Raw genomic sequence first — 15,598 nt, 5'->3', positions numbered from 1 at the left:
TTGAATTTCAATAGCATTTCAATAATATTAAATCAACTGAGGCTGTAGTGGTGGCATCAGTGTTAACACTGGCCTTGCTGGCATCCGTGGCTGAATATCATCTACAATACAGTGACACAATGCCTCCCACAGTCTAGCTATGCGTTCCAAATGGCACTCTATTCCAATAGTGCACTACTTTCACCCAGGGCCCATAGGGCTGTGGTCAGAAGTAGTGGACTATATAAGGAATAAGGTGCCATTTGGGACCCAGTAGTCAGGGAGGGTGTATACTGGGTGGCTGTCTGTGATGTGAAGGCAGGATAAAATATGGCGTGCATAAAGAGGAGTGAAGATGGGGATTGATCTGTAGGCCTGGTGTAAGATTGCACTCTGTCCATTACACTGCCTTACCGTACCTTATTGTACCGTATGCCTGGGTTACACCAGGAGGAGAGGGGGAAGAGAGAGGGCTGAGGGAGCTGGGAGAAATATGCTGATACTGTACTGGAATCAGTGCTTTTTTTGTATGAGGGATAGGGTTCTACCAAGAACCGTTTTGATATGAAGAACCCCTTTTTGGAAGACAAGGGTTCTTTGAGTGCCACACATTCCAGCATTGGGGACCATCCCGCGCCCTCCATGCACGTGCACCACATCTATTTCTATGGGCACAAGCACAGTTAGCAGGTTTAAAGCAAATTTTCTTGCAATTCTATACATTGTTACTTGCAGGCCTGTGAATTCATGTGATATTTGAGTAACTCAAACACTACAACAAAATCTATGCATTAAAAAACCTAGCTAAAAAACATTAACTGACATGGGCTAGTTGATCTGGACATTTCAGACAAGTTATAAATAGCTCTCTAAGGTATGCAACGACTGACATGACAAGAAGAAAACTGATGATGAATTACCCAATTTATAAATGGCGCCTTGTGCATTCTACTATTACGATTTTCAAGAGTTATAGTGGGGCGCGCCCCACAGTTTGGGAACAAACTGTGTTAGGGTATAACTACTGTAGGCCCTCAAAGAAAGGCCTTATGATATATGTAATGTACAGTATTGTCATAAATCATTTAATTTGAAAGGCTAGTAAGGCTGGTGAAACCATTCATAGAGGGTTCTAGTAAGAACCCGCCCAAGATAAAAGGGTTCTTGGTAGAACCCTTCATAGAGGGTTCTAGGAATAACCTTTAGATGATAAAATGGTTATTGGTAGATCCCTTCATAGACGGTTCTAGGTAGAACCATATACAGGGCGTTCTATAAAGAACCCTACATGAAGGGTTCTAGGGAGAACTAGATGGTTCTACTTAGCACCTTTTTCTCTAAGAGGATACTTTACTCAGAATAGCAGATTGTGGATCTAAGAATTAAGCACAATATAACATCTGTTTTGGGAGAATGTTCCAGTTCCAGTATGTGTAGTATTTGTTATATTTTGAGGGGTCTATTTCGTTTTTAGAAGCATTTTGATTCGTCCAGGACATGCCGTAATTCTCCCTGCCAACAGACCAGGGAGCTTTATGGGCATTCATTGTTAGTTTGACAGTGAAGGAATGTTTTTTTGAAGGGGTATATCGTCATGATTCTCCCACAGCTGACAGCAGACTTGAGTGTAATGGATGTGGTTGTGTTGTTGGTGTTAGTTGACAGATGAAGCAGAAAGGACAGATTCACTCACAAATACTCACTCACTCACGCACACACACACATACACACAAATCTTCCTTCGCCATAGAACTGTTAAGGCTCCAAGGATTGATGAGGAATTGAAAAACTGTATGGTTGAAAGAGATGGGGCAAAGGGAGTGGCTAATAAGTCTGGCTGTACATCTGACTGGTTTACTTACTGCAAATTGAGAAATGATGTGACTAAACTCAACAAAAAGAAGAAGAAACTTCATTATGAAGCCAAGATCAATGATATAAAGAATGATGGAAAAAACTTTGGAGTACTTTAAATTAAATTATGGGCAGAAAGACAAATTCAACTCCATATTTAATCGAATCAGATGGCTTATTCATCACAAAACCATTTGATGTTGCCAATTATTTTAATGATTATTTCATTGGCAAAGTGGGCAAACTTAGGCAGGAAATGCCCATGACAAACAGTGAGCAATTATATTCATGTATAAGAAAAACTAATAATGAAAGAAAAGCAGTGCACGTTTGAATTTTGTAAAATTAGTGTGGGAGAAGTGGAAAAATTATTGTTAACGATCAATAATGACAAACCTCCTGGCATTGACAACTTAGATGGAAAGCTACTGAGGATGGTAGCTGACTCTATAGCCATTCCTATCTGTCATATTTTTCATCTGAGCCTAAAAGAAAGTCTTTGTCCTCAGGCCTGGAGGGAAGCCAAAGTAATTCCGCTTGCCAAGAGTGGTAAAGCAGCCTTTACTGGTTCTAACAGCAAACATATAAGCTTGCTGCCAGCTCTTAGCAAACTGTTGGAAAAAATTGTGTTCGACCAAATACAATGCTATTTCTCTGTAAACAAATTAACAACAGACTTTCAGCATGCTTATAGAGAAGATCACTCAACATGTACTGCACTGACACAAATGACTGATGATTGGTTGAAGAAATTGATAATAATAAGATTGTGGGAGCCTTTGACATTATTGACCAAAACCTGTTGTTGAAAAAAAGTGCTATGGCTTTTCAACCTCTGCCATATCGTGGATTCAGAGCTATCTATCTAATAGAACTCAAAGGGTTTTCTATAATGGAAGCATCTCTAATGTCAAACATGTAAAGTGTGGTGTACCGCAGGGCAGCTCTCTAGGCCCTATACTCTTTTCTATTTTTACCAATCACTTGCCACTGGGATTAAACAAAGCATGTGTGTCCATGTATGCTGATGATTCAACCATATACGCATCAGCAACCATAGCTAATGAAGTCACCGAAACACATAACAAAGAGTTGCAGTCTGTTTTGGAATGGGTGGCCAGTGATAAACTGGTCCTGAACATCTCTAAAACTAAGAGCATTGTATTTGGTACAAATCATTCCTTAAGTGCTAGACCTCAGCTGAATCTGGTAATGAATGGTGTGGCTGTTGAACAACTAGAGGAGACTAAATTACTTGGCGTTTCCTTAGATTGTAAACTGTCATGTTCAAAACATATAGATTCAATGGTTGCAAAGATGGGGATAAGTCTAGCCATTCTAAAGAGATGCTCTGCTTTTTTTGACACCAGACTCCAAAAAGCAAGTTCTGCAGGCTCTAGTTTTGTCTAATATTGATTATTGTCCAGTTGTGTGGTCCAGTGCTGCAAGGAAAGACCTAGTTAAGCTGCAGCTGGCCCAGAACAGAGCGGCACATTTTGCTCTTAATTGTAATCAGAGGGCTAATATTAATACTATGCGTGCCAGTCTCTCTTGGCTAAGAGTTGAGGAGAGACTGACTGCATCACTTCTTCTTTTTATAAGAAACATTCATATGTTGAAAATCCCAAATTGTTTGCATAGTCAAATTACAAACATCTCTGACACACACACTTATCCCACCAGACATGCCACCAGGGGTCTTTTCATAGTCCCCAAATTCAGAACAAATTCAAGAAAACGTACAGTATTATTTATATAGAGCCCTTATTGCATGGAACTTCCTTCCATCTCATATTGCTCAAATAAATAGCAAACCTGGTTTAAAAAAAACAGATAAAGCAACACCTCACGGTACAACGCCTCTCCCCTATTTGACCTAGATAGTTGGTGTGTATGCACTGATATGTAGGTGTACGTGTGCCTTTTAAAAAATGTATGTAGTTCTGTCCTTGAGCTGTTCTTGTCTAATGATGTTCTGTATTATGGCATTCTGTATTATGTTTCATGTTTTGTGTGGACCCCAGGAAGTGTAGTTGCTGCTTTTGCAACAGCTAATGGGGATCCTAATAAAAAGGCAAAATACCCTGGAGCCCACAGCACAGTGGACACGGTGCTAGCAGTCAATGTGATGAATGGTGCCCGCATTGAGAGTGTATCACGCTACTTTACGTCTCTATCTTGTTAACACACACACACACGCACACACACACACACACACACACACACACACACACACACACACACACACACACACACACACACACACACTGAGGTAAGGCGTTGGCTGGTTACTGCACAGGAAGTCTAATACGCAGGCTAGAACCTGTCTATAGAGGATGTATTGGAACCATTAAGGGTCTGCCGCTCTCCAGATCCCAGTACATCTGTTCCAGACACACACACACACACACACACACACACACACACACACACACACACACACACACACACACACACACACACACACACACACACACACACACACACACACACACACACACACACACACACACACACACACACATCATTAGAGTATGCAGTACTTTTAGGATCACCTAAAACTGTCTGCAAAGCCCTTAAACAGTTTTCACCCAGTGACATCCTCTTCAGGAATAACACAGTGTGTATGAGATGAAGACAACTAAAGGGTGTATGTGACTCATATTCATCCATTTTCTTTGCTTCTCTCTGCCAGGCCTCACCTTTTTGCTGACCCATGAAAGAAGCCATGCCGGTCCTCTCAGCAGGCACAGGTAAGATTAAATACACCACACATGCTGCAACCTTTATGCATCAAAATCTAATCCCAGGCTTAGTTGGCCAGGGTAGTGGGTTTGATTCCCAGGACCACCCCTACATAAAATGTATGCATGCATGACTGAAAATCTCTTTGGATAAAAGCGTCTGCTAAATGGTATCTATCATTATATACTACATTACTCCGTCGGATCTGAGGATGTAAACAAAGATGGATCCCAGTTCCTTCACCCTCCCTCCTCTCCACAGGCCTGCACGAGACTCTGGCCCTGCTGACGTCCCAGCTGCGTCCTGATGCCAACCACAAGGAGGACATGGTCTTCCTCAAAGACGTCTTCAGTGAGAAGAGCCTGGGCTACCTAATGAAGGTACACATGAGACTGGGTGGCAGGGGCAAAATGTTGGTTTTAGAAGTGTGGGGGTCATAACTATAACTATATATATATATATATATATATATATATATATACAGTACCAGTCAAAAGTTTGAACACACCTACTCATTCAAGAGTTTTTCTTTATTTTAACTGTTTTCTACATTGTAGAATAATATTGAGGACATCAAAACTATGAAATAACACATATGGAATCATGTAGTAACCAGAAAAGTGTTAAACAAATCAAAATATATTTTATATTAGATATAGATTCTTCAAGGTAGCCACCCTTTGCCTTGATGACTGCTTTGCACACTCTTAGCATTCTCTCAACCAGCTTCATGAAGAATTCTTTCCAACAGTCTTGAAGGAGTTCCCACATATGCTGAGCACTTGTTGGCTGCTTTTCCTTCACTCTGCAGTCCAACTCATCCAAAACCATCTCAATTGGGTTGAGGTCGGGTGATTGTGGAGGCCGAGTCATCTGATGCAGCACTCCACCACTCTACCTCTTGGTCAAATAGCCCTTACACAGCCTGGAGGTGTGTTTAGGGTGATTGTCCTGTTGAAAAAAAAATGTCCCACTAAGCGGAAACCAGATATGATGGCGTATCACTGCAGAATGCTGTGGTAGCCATGCTGGTTAAATGTACCTTGAATTATAAATAAATCACTGACAGTGTCACAAGCAAAGCACCACACCATCACACCTCCTCCTCCATGCTTCACGGTGGGAACCACACATGTGGAGATCATCCGTTCACCTACTCTGCGTCTCACAAAGTTGGAACCAAAAATCTCAAATTTGGACTCATCGGACCAAAGGACAGATTTCCACCGGTCTAATGTCCATTGCTCGTGTTTCTTGGACCAAGCAAGTCTCTTCTTCTTATTGGTGTCCTTTAGTAGTGGTTTCTTTGCAACAATTCTACCATGAAGGCCTGATTCACGCAGTCTCCTCTGAACAGTTGATGTTGAGATGTGTCTGTTACTTGAACTCTGTGAAGCATTTATTTGGGCTGCAATCTGAGGTGCAGTTAACTCTAATTAACTTATTCTCTGGGTCTTCCTTTCCTGTGGCGGTCCTCATAAGAGCCAGTTTCATCTTGATGGTTTTTGCGACTGCATTGACTGACCTTCATGTCTTAAAGTAATGATGGACTGTTGTTTCTCTTTGAATATTTGAGCTGTTCTTGCCATAATGCGGACTTGGTCTTTTACCAAATAGGGCTATCGTCTGTCACAACACAACCGATTGGCTCAAACGCATTAAGAAGGAAAGAAATGTTAATAGAAATGCATTCCAGGTGACTACCTCATGAAATTGGTTGAGAGAATGCCAAGAGTGTGCAAAGCTGTTATCAAGGCAAAGTGTGGCTACTTTGAAGAATCTCAAATATAAAATATATTTTGATTTGTTTAACACTTTTTTGGTCACTACATGATTTCATATGTGTTATTTCATAGTTCTGATGTCTTCACTATTATTCTACAATGTAGAACATAGGCAAAATAAAGAAAAACCCTTGAATGAGTAGGTGTGTCCAAACTTTTGACTGGTACTATATATATATATATACAGTATTTATTTTATCCATTTTATCCGCTTTGTATCACATGCCTCGCTTTGTATCACTGGGAGGACAAAAATGCAAATTCAGAATTTTGGGGAGGCATGCCCCCCCCCCATTCCCAGTGAAAGTTGGGCCCATGCTGGGTGGCAATGTTGCCAATGTTAATGGAATTTATGGTACACTTATGTTGTTTAATTTGTATATGTGTGTATGTGTGTGTGTGTGTGTGTGTGTGTGTGTGTGTGTGTGTGTGTGTGTGTGTGTGTGTTTGACCTCCCTGACCTCTCCGGTGATTGGCTACGTGTTGCAGATCCATGAGAAGCTGAGACAGTACGAGCGCCAGAGTCCTACCCCTGTCCTTCACAGCGCCGCCTCTTTGGCTGAGGATGTAAGTTCAACAACAACAACAACAACAACGCACACACCCAGACACACACACAAACAAGGAACACACACACCACACACACTGCCGAAGTGTGAAGCACCCGTCTAATAGAGTCAGTCCCAGTGTGTTTGCTGAGACAGAGGAGCGGTAGATGCAGGTAGTAAGGTATGGAGATTTATAGAGTTACAGTATGGTAATGTGTTGTGGTCTGAAAGTGCTGATTCATCTCAACACTAATGAAACTCTCTCCACATCCTGCCTCTCCTCTCTCTCCTCATGCCAGTTAAGTGGAAAAGTGCTGAGCCATAAGTCCTGGCTGCTTATTCTCCTGTGTGTGTATTTGTGTGTGCAAGCCCACACTGTATATTGCTGCTTTAGGCAACAGCCGTACAACTCTACAGCATATATCTATATTTGTTGATTCTATTCTAGACTATTACTGCTAACAGTCTGCTACACTTTCAGTATATATCTGCTACATTTTTCAGTTATATCCCAAGCCCACACTGTTGGACACACAGGTTTATTCCAGGTCAGAGGTCATGGTCTGACTGACAGCACTGTTGTGATTGGCAGGTGGCAGAGGAGCTGCAGAGTGGACCAATGAGTGTTGAGGAGAAGGAACTCCTACAGCTGTTGACGTCCCCCCATCTCAAGGTAAACAAAACACCCATACACACAGAGAGACCTGGTTATGGAAGGTGGGGTGGCTATTCATGCATCCATTTGTATTGGATAGCTCGATCTATGTCAATCTCTATGTACACTGAGTATTCAAAGGTGTTCCTAATATTTGGTATACTCAGAATCAGTGGTGGAAAAAGTACCCAATTGTCATACTTGAGTAAAAGTAAAGACGCCTTAATAGAAAATGACTCAAGTAAAAGTGAAAGTCTACCAGTAAAATATTACTTGAGTAAAAGTCTAAAAGTATTTGGTTTTAAATGTACTTAAGTATCAAAAGTAGTAGTATAAATAATTTCAAATTCCTTATATTAAGCAAAGCAGAAGGCCATATTTTCTATTTTTTTTAAAGTTACAGATAGCCAGGGACACGCTCCAACTCAGACTCAGACATAACAAACGAAGCATGTGTTTAGTGAGTCCCCTAGCTCAGAAGCGGTAGGGATGACCAGGGAGGTTCTCTTGAGAAGTGTGTGAACGTTTACCTGTCCTGCTAAGCATTCAAACTGTAACGAGTACTTTTGGATGTCAGGGAAAATGTATGGAGTAAAAAGTACATCATTTTCTTTATGAATGTATTAAAATACAGATACCCCAAAAAACTACTTAAGTAGTACGTTACTTTACACCACTGCCCAGAAAGCAGTTCTGCAATTCTAACATTAATCCCTCTCTCTCTGCTATCTCTCATCAGGCAGTTTTATCTGTTCATGACACGGTTGCTCAGAAGAACTTTGACCCCGTGTTGCCACCGCTGCCTGACGACTTCGAGGACGAGCTGGAGGAGGAGTCAGTGAAGATCGTCAGACTGGTCAAGAACAAGGAACCACTGGTGAGCCATTGTGACATAGAGGATGACAGGGGGATGGGGGAAAGAGATAAAATGGTAGAGGATGAGAGGATGAGGGGATATATATGGAAGTGGGAAGTGGGACTGGTGCTGTGTTGAGTGATTGATTGTAAAGAAACAAATAAAATAAGAGAAAAGAGATGGGAAGAATGAGGATACAATCCCGGGAGGAGGAAACGTCCATCTCTCTCTGTTCCCAGGGGGCCACCATCAGACGGGATGAGACCACAGGGTCTGTGATCGTGGCCCGCATCATGAGGGGCGGGGCTGCAGACCGGAGTGGTGAGTGATTCAGTCCCATCCTGTACCCTCGCTGTGTCTGGTCTTAACCCATACTGTCTGATACGTCTTGATTCATCATCCCCTTCCTCTGGAACTTGCACAGACAAGACAGGGAGTTTTTGTTGGTCTGTCAAATGAGATCTATGGACTGCTCAGATAAAATTCCCAGACATAATATGTCTGAAGGCTAACCGAGACGATGTAACTTAGACAAATAATCAGAAGTCTAAACATATATGGCCTTCCATGCAGCGGTATACTGTAGCCTAAAGTATGTCAGTAGATATACATGTTAATGGTAACATCCTGTATAGAAGCTACAGCTGGGAGAATCCTCCACTAATGATTCTGAGATGCTGCAGAGATTAAAGCAGCAGCATAGCGAGAGAGAAACGGTGGTAGACAGACAGACAGATGAGAATCTCTGTGGTTATCAGGCTGTTTGAAGCTGTCTTTCCCCTGAGAGCCAATCACATATCACACATTACACACTCTCTCCAACGAGCTGACCGCTACTGTTACCATGGAAATACCATCTGCACATTGGGAGGGAGACGTGCGTGTCTTTAATATGTTTGGTGTGTGTGGGGGGGGGGGGTAGTGTCAATAAAAAAGGGTCATTACCATCTGTTTGTTTCTCTGTACTGTACATTATGTGTTTGTCTGTTTCTTCATATCATCCCTCTCCTCCTCTCTCCCTTTCTCCCTCTCTGCCCTCCCACCCTCTCTCCCCTTCTCCCTCTCTGCCCTCCCTCCCTCTCTCCTTTCTGCCCTCTCTTCCTCTCTCCCTCTCTCCCTTTCTCCCTCTGCCCTCCCTCTCTCCCCTTCTCCCTCTCTGCCCTCAAATCCTCTCTCCCTTTCTGCCCTCTCTTCCTCTCTCCCTCTCTCCCTTTCTCCCTCTCTGCCCTCCCTCTCTCCCCTTCTCCCTCTCTGCTCTCCCTCCCTCTCTCCCCTTCTCCCTCTCTGCCCTCCCTCCCTCTCTCCCTTTCTGCCCTCTCTGCTCTCCCTCCCTCTCCCCTTCTCCCTCTCTGCCCTCCCTCCCTCTCTCCCTTTCTGCCCTCTCTGCCCTCCCTCCCTCTCTCCCTTTCTGCCCTCTCTGCTCTCCCTCCCTCTCTCCCCTTCTCCCTCTCTGCTCTCCCTCCCTCTCTCCCCTTCTCCCTCTCTGCCCTCCCTCCCTCTCTCCCTTTCTGCCCTCTCTGCCCTCCCTCCCTCTCTCCCTTTCTGCCCTCTCTGCTCTCCCTCCCTCTCTCCCCTTCTCCCTCTCTGCTCTCCCTCCCTCTCTCCCCTTCTCCCTCTCTGCCCTCCCTCCCTCTCTCCCTTTCTGCCCTCTCTTCCTCTCTCCCTCTCTGAGCAGTGATGAGATTAATTGATCCTATCACTCATCCCCCTTTGTCAGGTTTGAGATGTGACTGCAGTAGATCATGACTGAGGAGAGTGATACCACCACTCCCAAGCCTTATTGTCCATATCTCATCCCAGTTAATAGCGGTATGATAGATATAGTACACCTGCTACTGATACAGTGCTGTGCAAGATCTCCTCGATACACGATATGGTGTGCAACCCAAACGGCACCCTAATCCCTATACAGTCCACTACTTTTGACCAGATTCTACAGGCCCCGGTCAAAAAGGAGTGCACTATATAGGGAATAGGGTGCCATTTGGAACCCAGGCATAGATCTCTACTACAGCTCGCCTGTTGTCTCGCCTCACCACCTCCTCCCCTCCATCCAGGACTGGTCCATGTAGGAGACGAGCTACGGGAAGTCAACGGCATCTCCATCATTCACAAGAGACCTGATGAGATCAGTCAGCTTCTGGTGAGACTAGAGTAGAGTACTTTATGTCTTCCTATTATTTTAGACCACTAGCACCAACAGCACTGTTTTCCTTTGATTGATGTAAGCAATACATGCAGTATCAACTCTGCTGCGAAGATACAGGAGTTGAAATTGTGTTCAAATTGTATTTCTGTGAAGCTAACATCCTGCCCCTCTCTGTGTGTTGCCATTCAGTCCCAGTCTCAGGGCTCCATCACCCTGAAGATAATCCCAGCCATTAAGGAGGAGGACCATCTGAAGGAGAGCAAGGTGAGGATCACAACACAACTGTCTGGGCAAACTCAGTACAGTCAAACACAGACACAGCTGCTCTGGAATGGAGGAAGGGTCAGAATACTGAACAGCCATGGTTCAGGCTCACACATACAGCAGCAGAGTCAGTGGCAGATGAATAAAACAGTTTGTGCCAACATGCATTGAGATGTGTAGGTGTAATTTAAGACATGTTTCAAATACACTACATGACCAAATGTATGTGGACACCTGCTCGTCGAACATCTCATTTCAAAATCATGGGCATTAATATGGAGTTGCTGCTATAACAGCCTTCACACTTCTGGGAAGGCTTTCCACTAGATGTTGGAACATTGCTGTAGGGACAAGAGAATTAGTGAGGTCGGGCACTGATTTTGGATGATTGGGCCTGGCTTGCAGTCAGAGTTGTAATTCATCCTAAAGGTGTGTGATGAGGTTGAGGTTAGGGCTCTGTGCAGGCCAGTCAAGTTCTTCCACACCAATCTCGACAAATCATTTCTGTATGGCCCTTGCTTTTTGCACGGGGCATTGTCATTCTTAAACATGAAAGGGCCTTCCCTAAACAGTTGCCACAAAGTTGGAAGTACAGAATCGTCTTACATTTACATTTTAGTCATTTAGCAGACGCTCTTATCCAGAGCGAATTACAGTAGTGAATGCATACATTTCATACAATTTCATACATTTTTTTTCTGTGTTGTACGCATGTTGTTCATGCACACACACAGAAAAATGCACAGATAGACTGTCATTCTGAAATCTTTTTTCAAACGCATCACTTTCCCTCTCTCTAGTTTGAGGTGATCTGTCAATTATTTTCTATACATACCATATGTATTTCTGAGATGGTTTAACAGGTGTGTGTGCGTGTGTGTGTGCGCGCGTGCGTGTGTGTGTGTGTGTGATCTCTCAGGTCTACATGAGGGCCCTGTTTGACTACATCCCTGCTGATGACAAGGCCACGCCCTGTCAGGAGGCGGGACTTCCCTTCAAGCGAGGTGACATCCTGCAGGTGGTAACCCAGGACGACCCCACCTGGTGGCAGGCCAAACGGGTGGGCGACAGCAACCTCCGTGCTGGACTCATCCCCTCCAAACTCTTCCAGGAGAGGTGAGCTCATAGGCAGAGAGGTCCATGGACAGGTGTTAGCTCATAGCTCAGAGAAGAGTCTAAATACAATATGAAAATGATCCGATCAAGCCTAGTGGTTGTCCTGTACTGTGTCACATTATGCCTCTTATGCATATACTGTAGGACTCTTATATTATGTGCAGTATGTGGACTGAATTGCTTTCAGAACAGTGCAGATATCGCCATAGAGCTGTCTCTATCTGTTCCATATTCATGTGCTCCACTTTCAGGGGTCAAATGTGTTTTTAAATCAAGTATCAGAACCGCTTGGATCTTAACACATGGATCTAAATATAGGCTTGAAAGGGAACACTCCATTTTGTCAGTGTCATAATCCCTCAATAGGATGAATATGTAAACGTGTGGGGGTGCTCTGCATTGGGGGTATGAACACACCCAAGCCCCAACCCACTGCCCACTCTGTATTCATCTTAGCTAAGCAGGGGGGAGCAATACCAGCGGCTGCAGCCTGATTGCAGACACACACACTCAAACACGCACACCGTGTAGGATTAATCATGGTGGCTGAAATACAGAGAGGGAACCTCAGCCAAGCCATGGGTTTAATTCATCTCTCATACTAGCTTTACTCCTTTCACTGATAACACATACGAGGCAGGGGTCAGTATGTGTTATATCTCTCTGTCTCTCTCATGTTCTAATCTCCTCTTTCAATCTCTTTGCCTCCCTCCTTCACTGCCTCTCTTCCTCCTACCTCCGTTTATCTGTCTGACACTGTCATGGTCCCTCTCTTTCTCCCCCCTCCTCTCTCTCTCTTATTTCTTCTCCCTTTCTTTCCTCCTCTGTGCATTTTCTCAGACGGCTGGCTTACCGGATAAAAATGGGAACACTTCCGAACCCTAAATCCCCTAAAAATCCTACCTGTAAGTTTCCGCAAAAAGGTGCTATCTAGAACCTTAAAGGGTTCTTCGGCTGTCCCCATAGGAGAACCCTTTATGGTTGCAGGTAGAACCCTTTTGGATTCCATGAAAAACAATTTCTACAGAGGGTTCTACATGGAACCCAAAAGGGTTCTACCTGGAACCAAAAAGGGTTCTACCTGGAACCAAAAAGAGTTCTCTTATGGGGACAAAGAACTCTTTTGGAACCTTTTTTTCGAAGAGTGTGCAGATATACAGAAACATGTTCGCTGTTGTAACCAATATCAAACTGAAGCTGAAGGATATCTTTTGAAGTATAACTTATTTGTCAGTGATGGTTCATGTTATTTTTCATTAGACGTAGCTTTAACCACCAAATGTGTTTATGTTGACATTTATTTACCTTTCTTGCTGGTAATTGGTGTCCTCGGGAGTATTAGTATTGACTGCGTATTCTCTGCTGTCATGAGAATGTGTTTTGAAAAGGGATGAGAGAGAGAGAGAGAGAGAGAGAGAGAGAGAGAGAGAGAGGGACAAATAGAAACAAAAGTGAGAGACGGCTTTGGGAGGGGGGAGAAGAGAGGGAGGGATCACAAAGATATGAATTAATCTTTCATGTCTGGTCCATCTGGCCGGTGAGCACAAACTATATCTCTATAGTGAGAGACAGACAACAGACTAGAACCAATTAACAGGATGAGTGTGTAACAATGTTCATTTTGTCCAATCTGGCTCTCTCCTGCTCTGTGTTGTGGGGTAATAGTACTGGGTATGTCTGAATAGAAGTGGCCAGGTGAGTGTTTAATGCGAGCGGTGGCGCTTCGTGGTCCATAATCCACAGGCAATCCGATTAGGTCTGAGCCCCAGGGAGACAACAAGAGCTTAGCAATATGTCAGCTAGCATGGAGGCCCATGTCTCTTCTCTCTCTCTCTCTCTCTCTCTCTACCTCTCTCTCTTTTCTCTCTCTCTCTCACTCTCTCTCTCTCTCTACCTCTCTACCTCTCTCTCTCTTTTCTCTCCCTTTCTCTCTCTCTCTCTACCCTCTCTCTCTATTTTATCTCTTCTACTCTCTCTCTCTCTCGCTCTCTATCTCTCTACCTCTCTCTCTCTTTTATCTCTCTCTCTCTACCTCTCTACCTCTCTCTCTCTTTTCTCTCCCTTTCTCTCTCTCTCTCTCTCTCTCTCTCTCGTTCTCTCTCTCTCTCTCTCTCTCTCTCTCTCTCTCTCTCTTTGCCTCTCTCTTTGATTAATTCCCATGCCCCTAGTGAAGCTCCTGAGGTTGCCTTTTTAATGTGGGTCAGAGGCTCGACCCCTCGATGACGTCATAGAACAGAGACTGAGACTGAGACAGTTTGTGCATTTTAAAATCTATAATTCCCATCTCTCTCTCTCTCGCTCGTTTTTCTCTCATTCTCCAACGACTCGCCTGATAGAAAAAAAGTATATGTTAGAGTTTGTGAATATCAGACAAAGAATTGAGAGAGGAGATAACACCAATGCCCCATCCCATTGCCCGTTGTTTATTTATTTTTGAGTAACTGTTTGTCAAAAATGTCTCCTCATCCTCTTTTTCCTCACTGCTTACCTCAGATGACCAGGGATGTGACAAAGGTGGGTATACTGGTACAGAGATGCCTGCAATCCTCTCTCTCTGTCTCTCTCTCTCTCTCTCTCAGTCTGTCTCCCTCACTCACACATAACCATGATCAGGGAATGAGGGCAGTGTGCCACTAGTTTCATCGCCGCTGTCAGTGATTAGACAGGACATTACTCCACATGGACATACTAGTAACCATCCGCAATTAGGCATAATCAGATACATGGACATGTGGTGACCGTTCATTACTCTTAGATTTCACATGACTTCCATTTGACTATTTGCGTTCCGTGTTTTGAAACTCCTTGGTATGACTATGAGAGGACGGTCACTGTCTGCTTGCAGGCTCCTACTAGAAGGTATATTAGTAGAGGCATCAAAGCTCTCAGCCGTCTCTCTTTCTTTTGGGGTGTGTGTGTGTGTGTGTGTGTGTGTGTGTGTGTGTGTGTGTGTGTGTGTGTGTGTGTGTGTGTGTGTGTGTGTGTGTGTGTGTGTGTGTGTGTGTGTGTGTGTGTGTGTGTGTGTGTGTGTGTGTGTGTGTGTGTGTGTGTGTGTGTGTGTGTGTGTGTGTGTGTGTGTGTGTGTGTGTGTGTGCGCGTGCTGCGGGGGTGGATGAGACCCCATGGGTCTTGTACTGCTCTGCTTCCAGCTTAAATCCTCCCCCACTGTAGGCAGCCTACGAGACCAGAATAGAGATTCACCGCGATTGCAGGGTGTGTGTGTGTGTAAGTACGTGCGTGTGTTCTAATAACGGACTGGACACACTACAAAAAAATCTAACTTTCCAAGATTTTTTTTGCATTTTAACTCAGAAATGTTCTGGTGTGCACCCCAACCTTCATAAGGTACTCACTTTCTAAGTCGTGGACCAGCTCCCACCCTACCTTATAAGAATATTACATAAAGCATATTATGGCAATGCTTAAAGAGCCCATATTTTGAGAGCCCATACCTTATTGTATGTGTGTGATGCTAAGGCAGGCCTGCAGACTGGAAAGCACAGCCAATCACTTAAAAATAGCAATGACCCATCCCCTCCATCATCATCAGCTTCTATTCTTTTGTTCTCTCTTTCGTTCTTCTCCTCTGTAATTCATCTTCTTCTGTCTACTGCAGTTTTCTATCCTCTTCGTCTCCTCTACTGTGTC

General features: G+C 43.9%; 1 protein-coding gene across 3 annotated transcripts in view; it reads left to right on the top strand.

Annotated features, from left to right (window-relative positions):
• LOC106600799 (MAGUK p55 subfamily member 3) overlaps window positions 1-15,598 on the top strand; it is a 31,776-nt gene that overhangs the window by 9,183 nt on the left and 6,995 nt on the right. For all 3 annotated transcript variants that reach the window (XM_014192481.2, XM_014192480.2, XM_014192479.2), the window contains exons 2-12: window positions 4,529-4,586; window positions 4,840-4,958; window positions 6,852-6,929; window positions 7,503-7,583; window positions 8,305-8,442; window positions 8,661-8,742; window positions 10,479-10,564; window positions 10,760-10,834; window positions 11,754-11,950; window positions 12,791-12,855; window positions 14,444-14,464. In XM_014192481.2, the coding sequence (XP_014047956.1) occupies window positions 4,550-4,586; window positions 4,840-4,958; window positions 6,852-6,929; window positions 7,503-7,583; window positions 8,305-8,442; window positions 8,661-8,742; window positions 10,479-10,564; window positions 10,760-10,834; window positions 11,754-11,950; window positions 12,791-12,855; window positions 14,444-14,464 (979 nt within the window). In that variant the 5' untranslated portion in view covers window positions 4,529-4,549. The remainder of the gene's footprint in view (window positions 1-4,528; window positions 4,587-4,839; window positions 4,959-6,851; window positions 6,930-7,502; window positions 7,584-8,304; window positions 8,443-8,660; window positions 8,743-10,478; window positions 10,565-10,759; window positions 10,835-11,753; window positions 11,951-12,790; window positions 12,856-14,443; window positions 14,465-15,598) is intronic.

This window comes from Salmo salar, chromosome ssa03, assembly GCF_905237065.1.
Source record: "Salmo salar chromosome ssa03, Ssal_v3.1, whole genome shotgun sequence".
Classification (NCBI taxonomy): Eukaryota; Metazoa; Chordata; class Actinopteri; order Salmoniformes; family Salmonidae; genus Salmo; species Salmo salar.
This window is presented reverse-complemented; position numbering and strand designations above follow the sequence as displayed.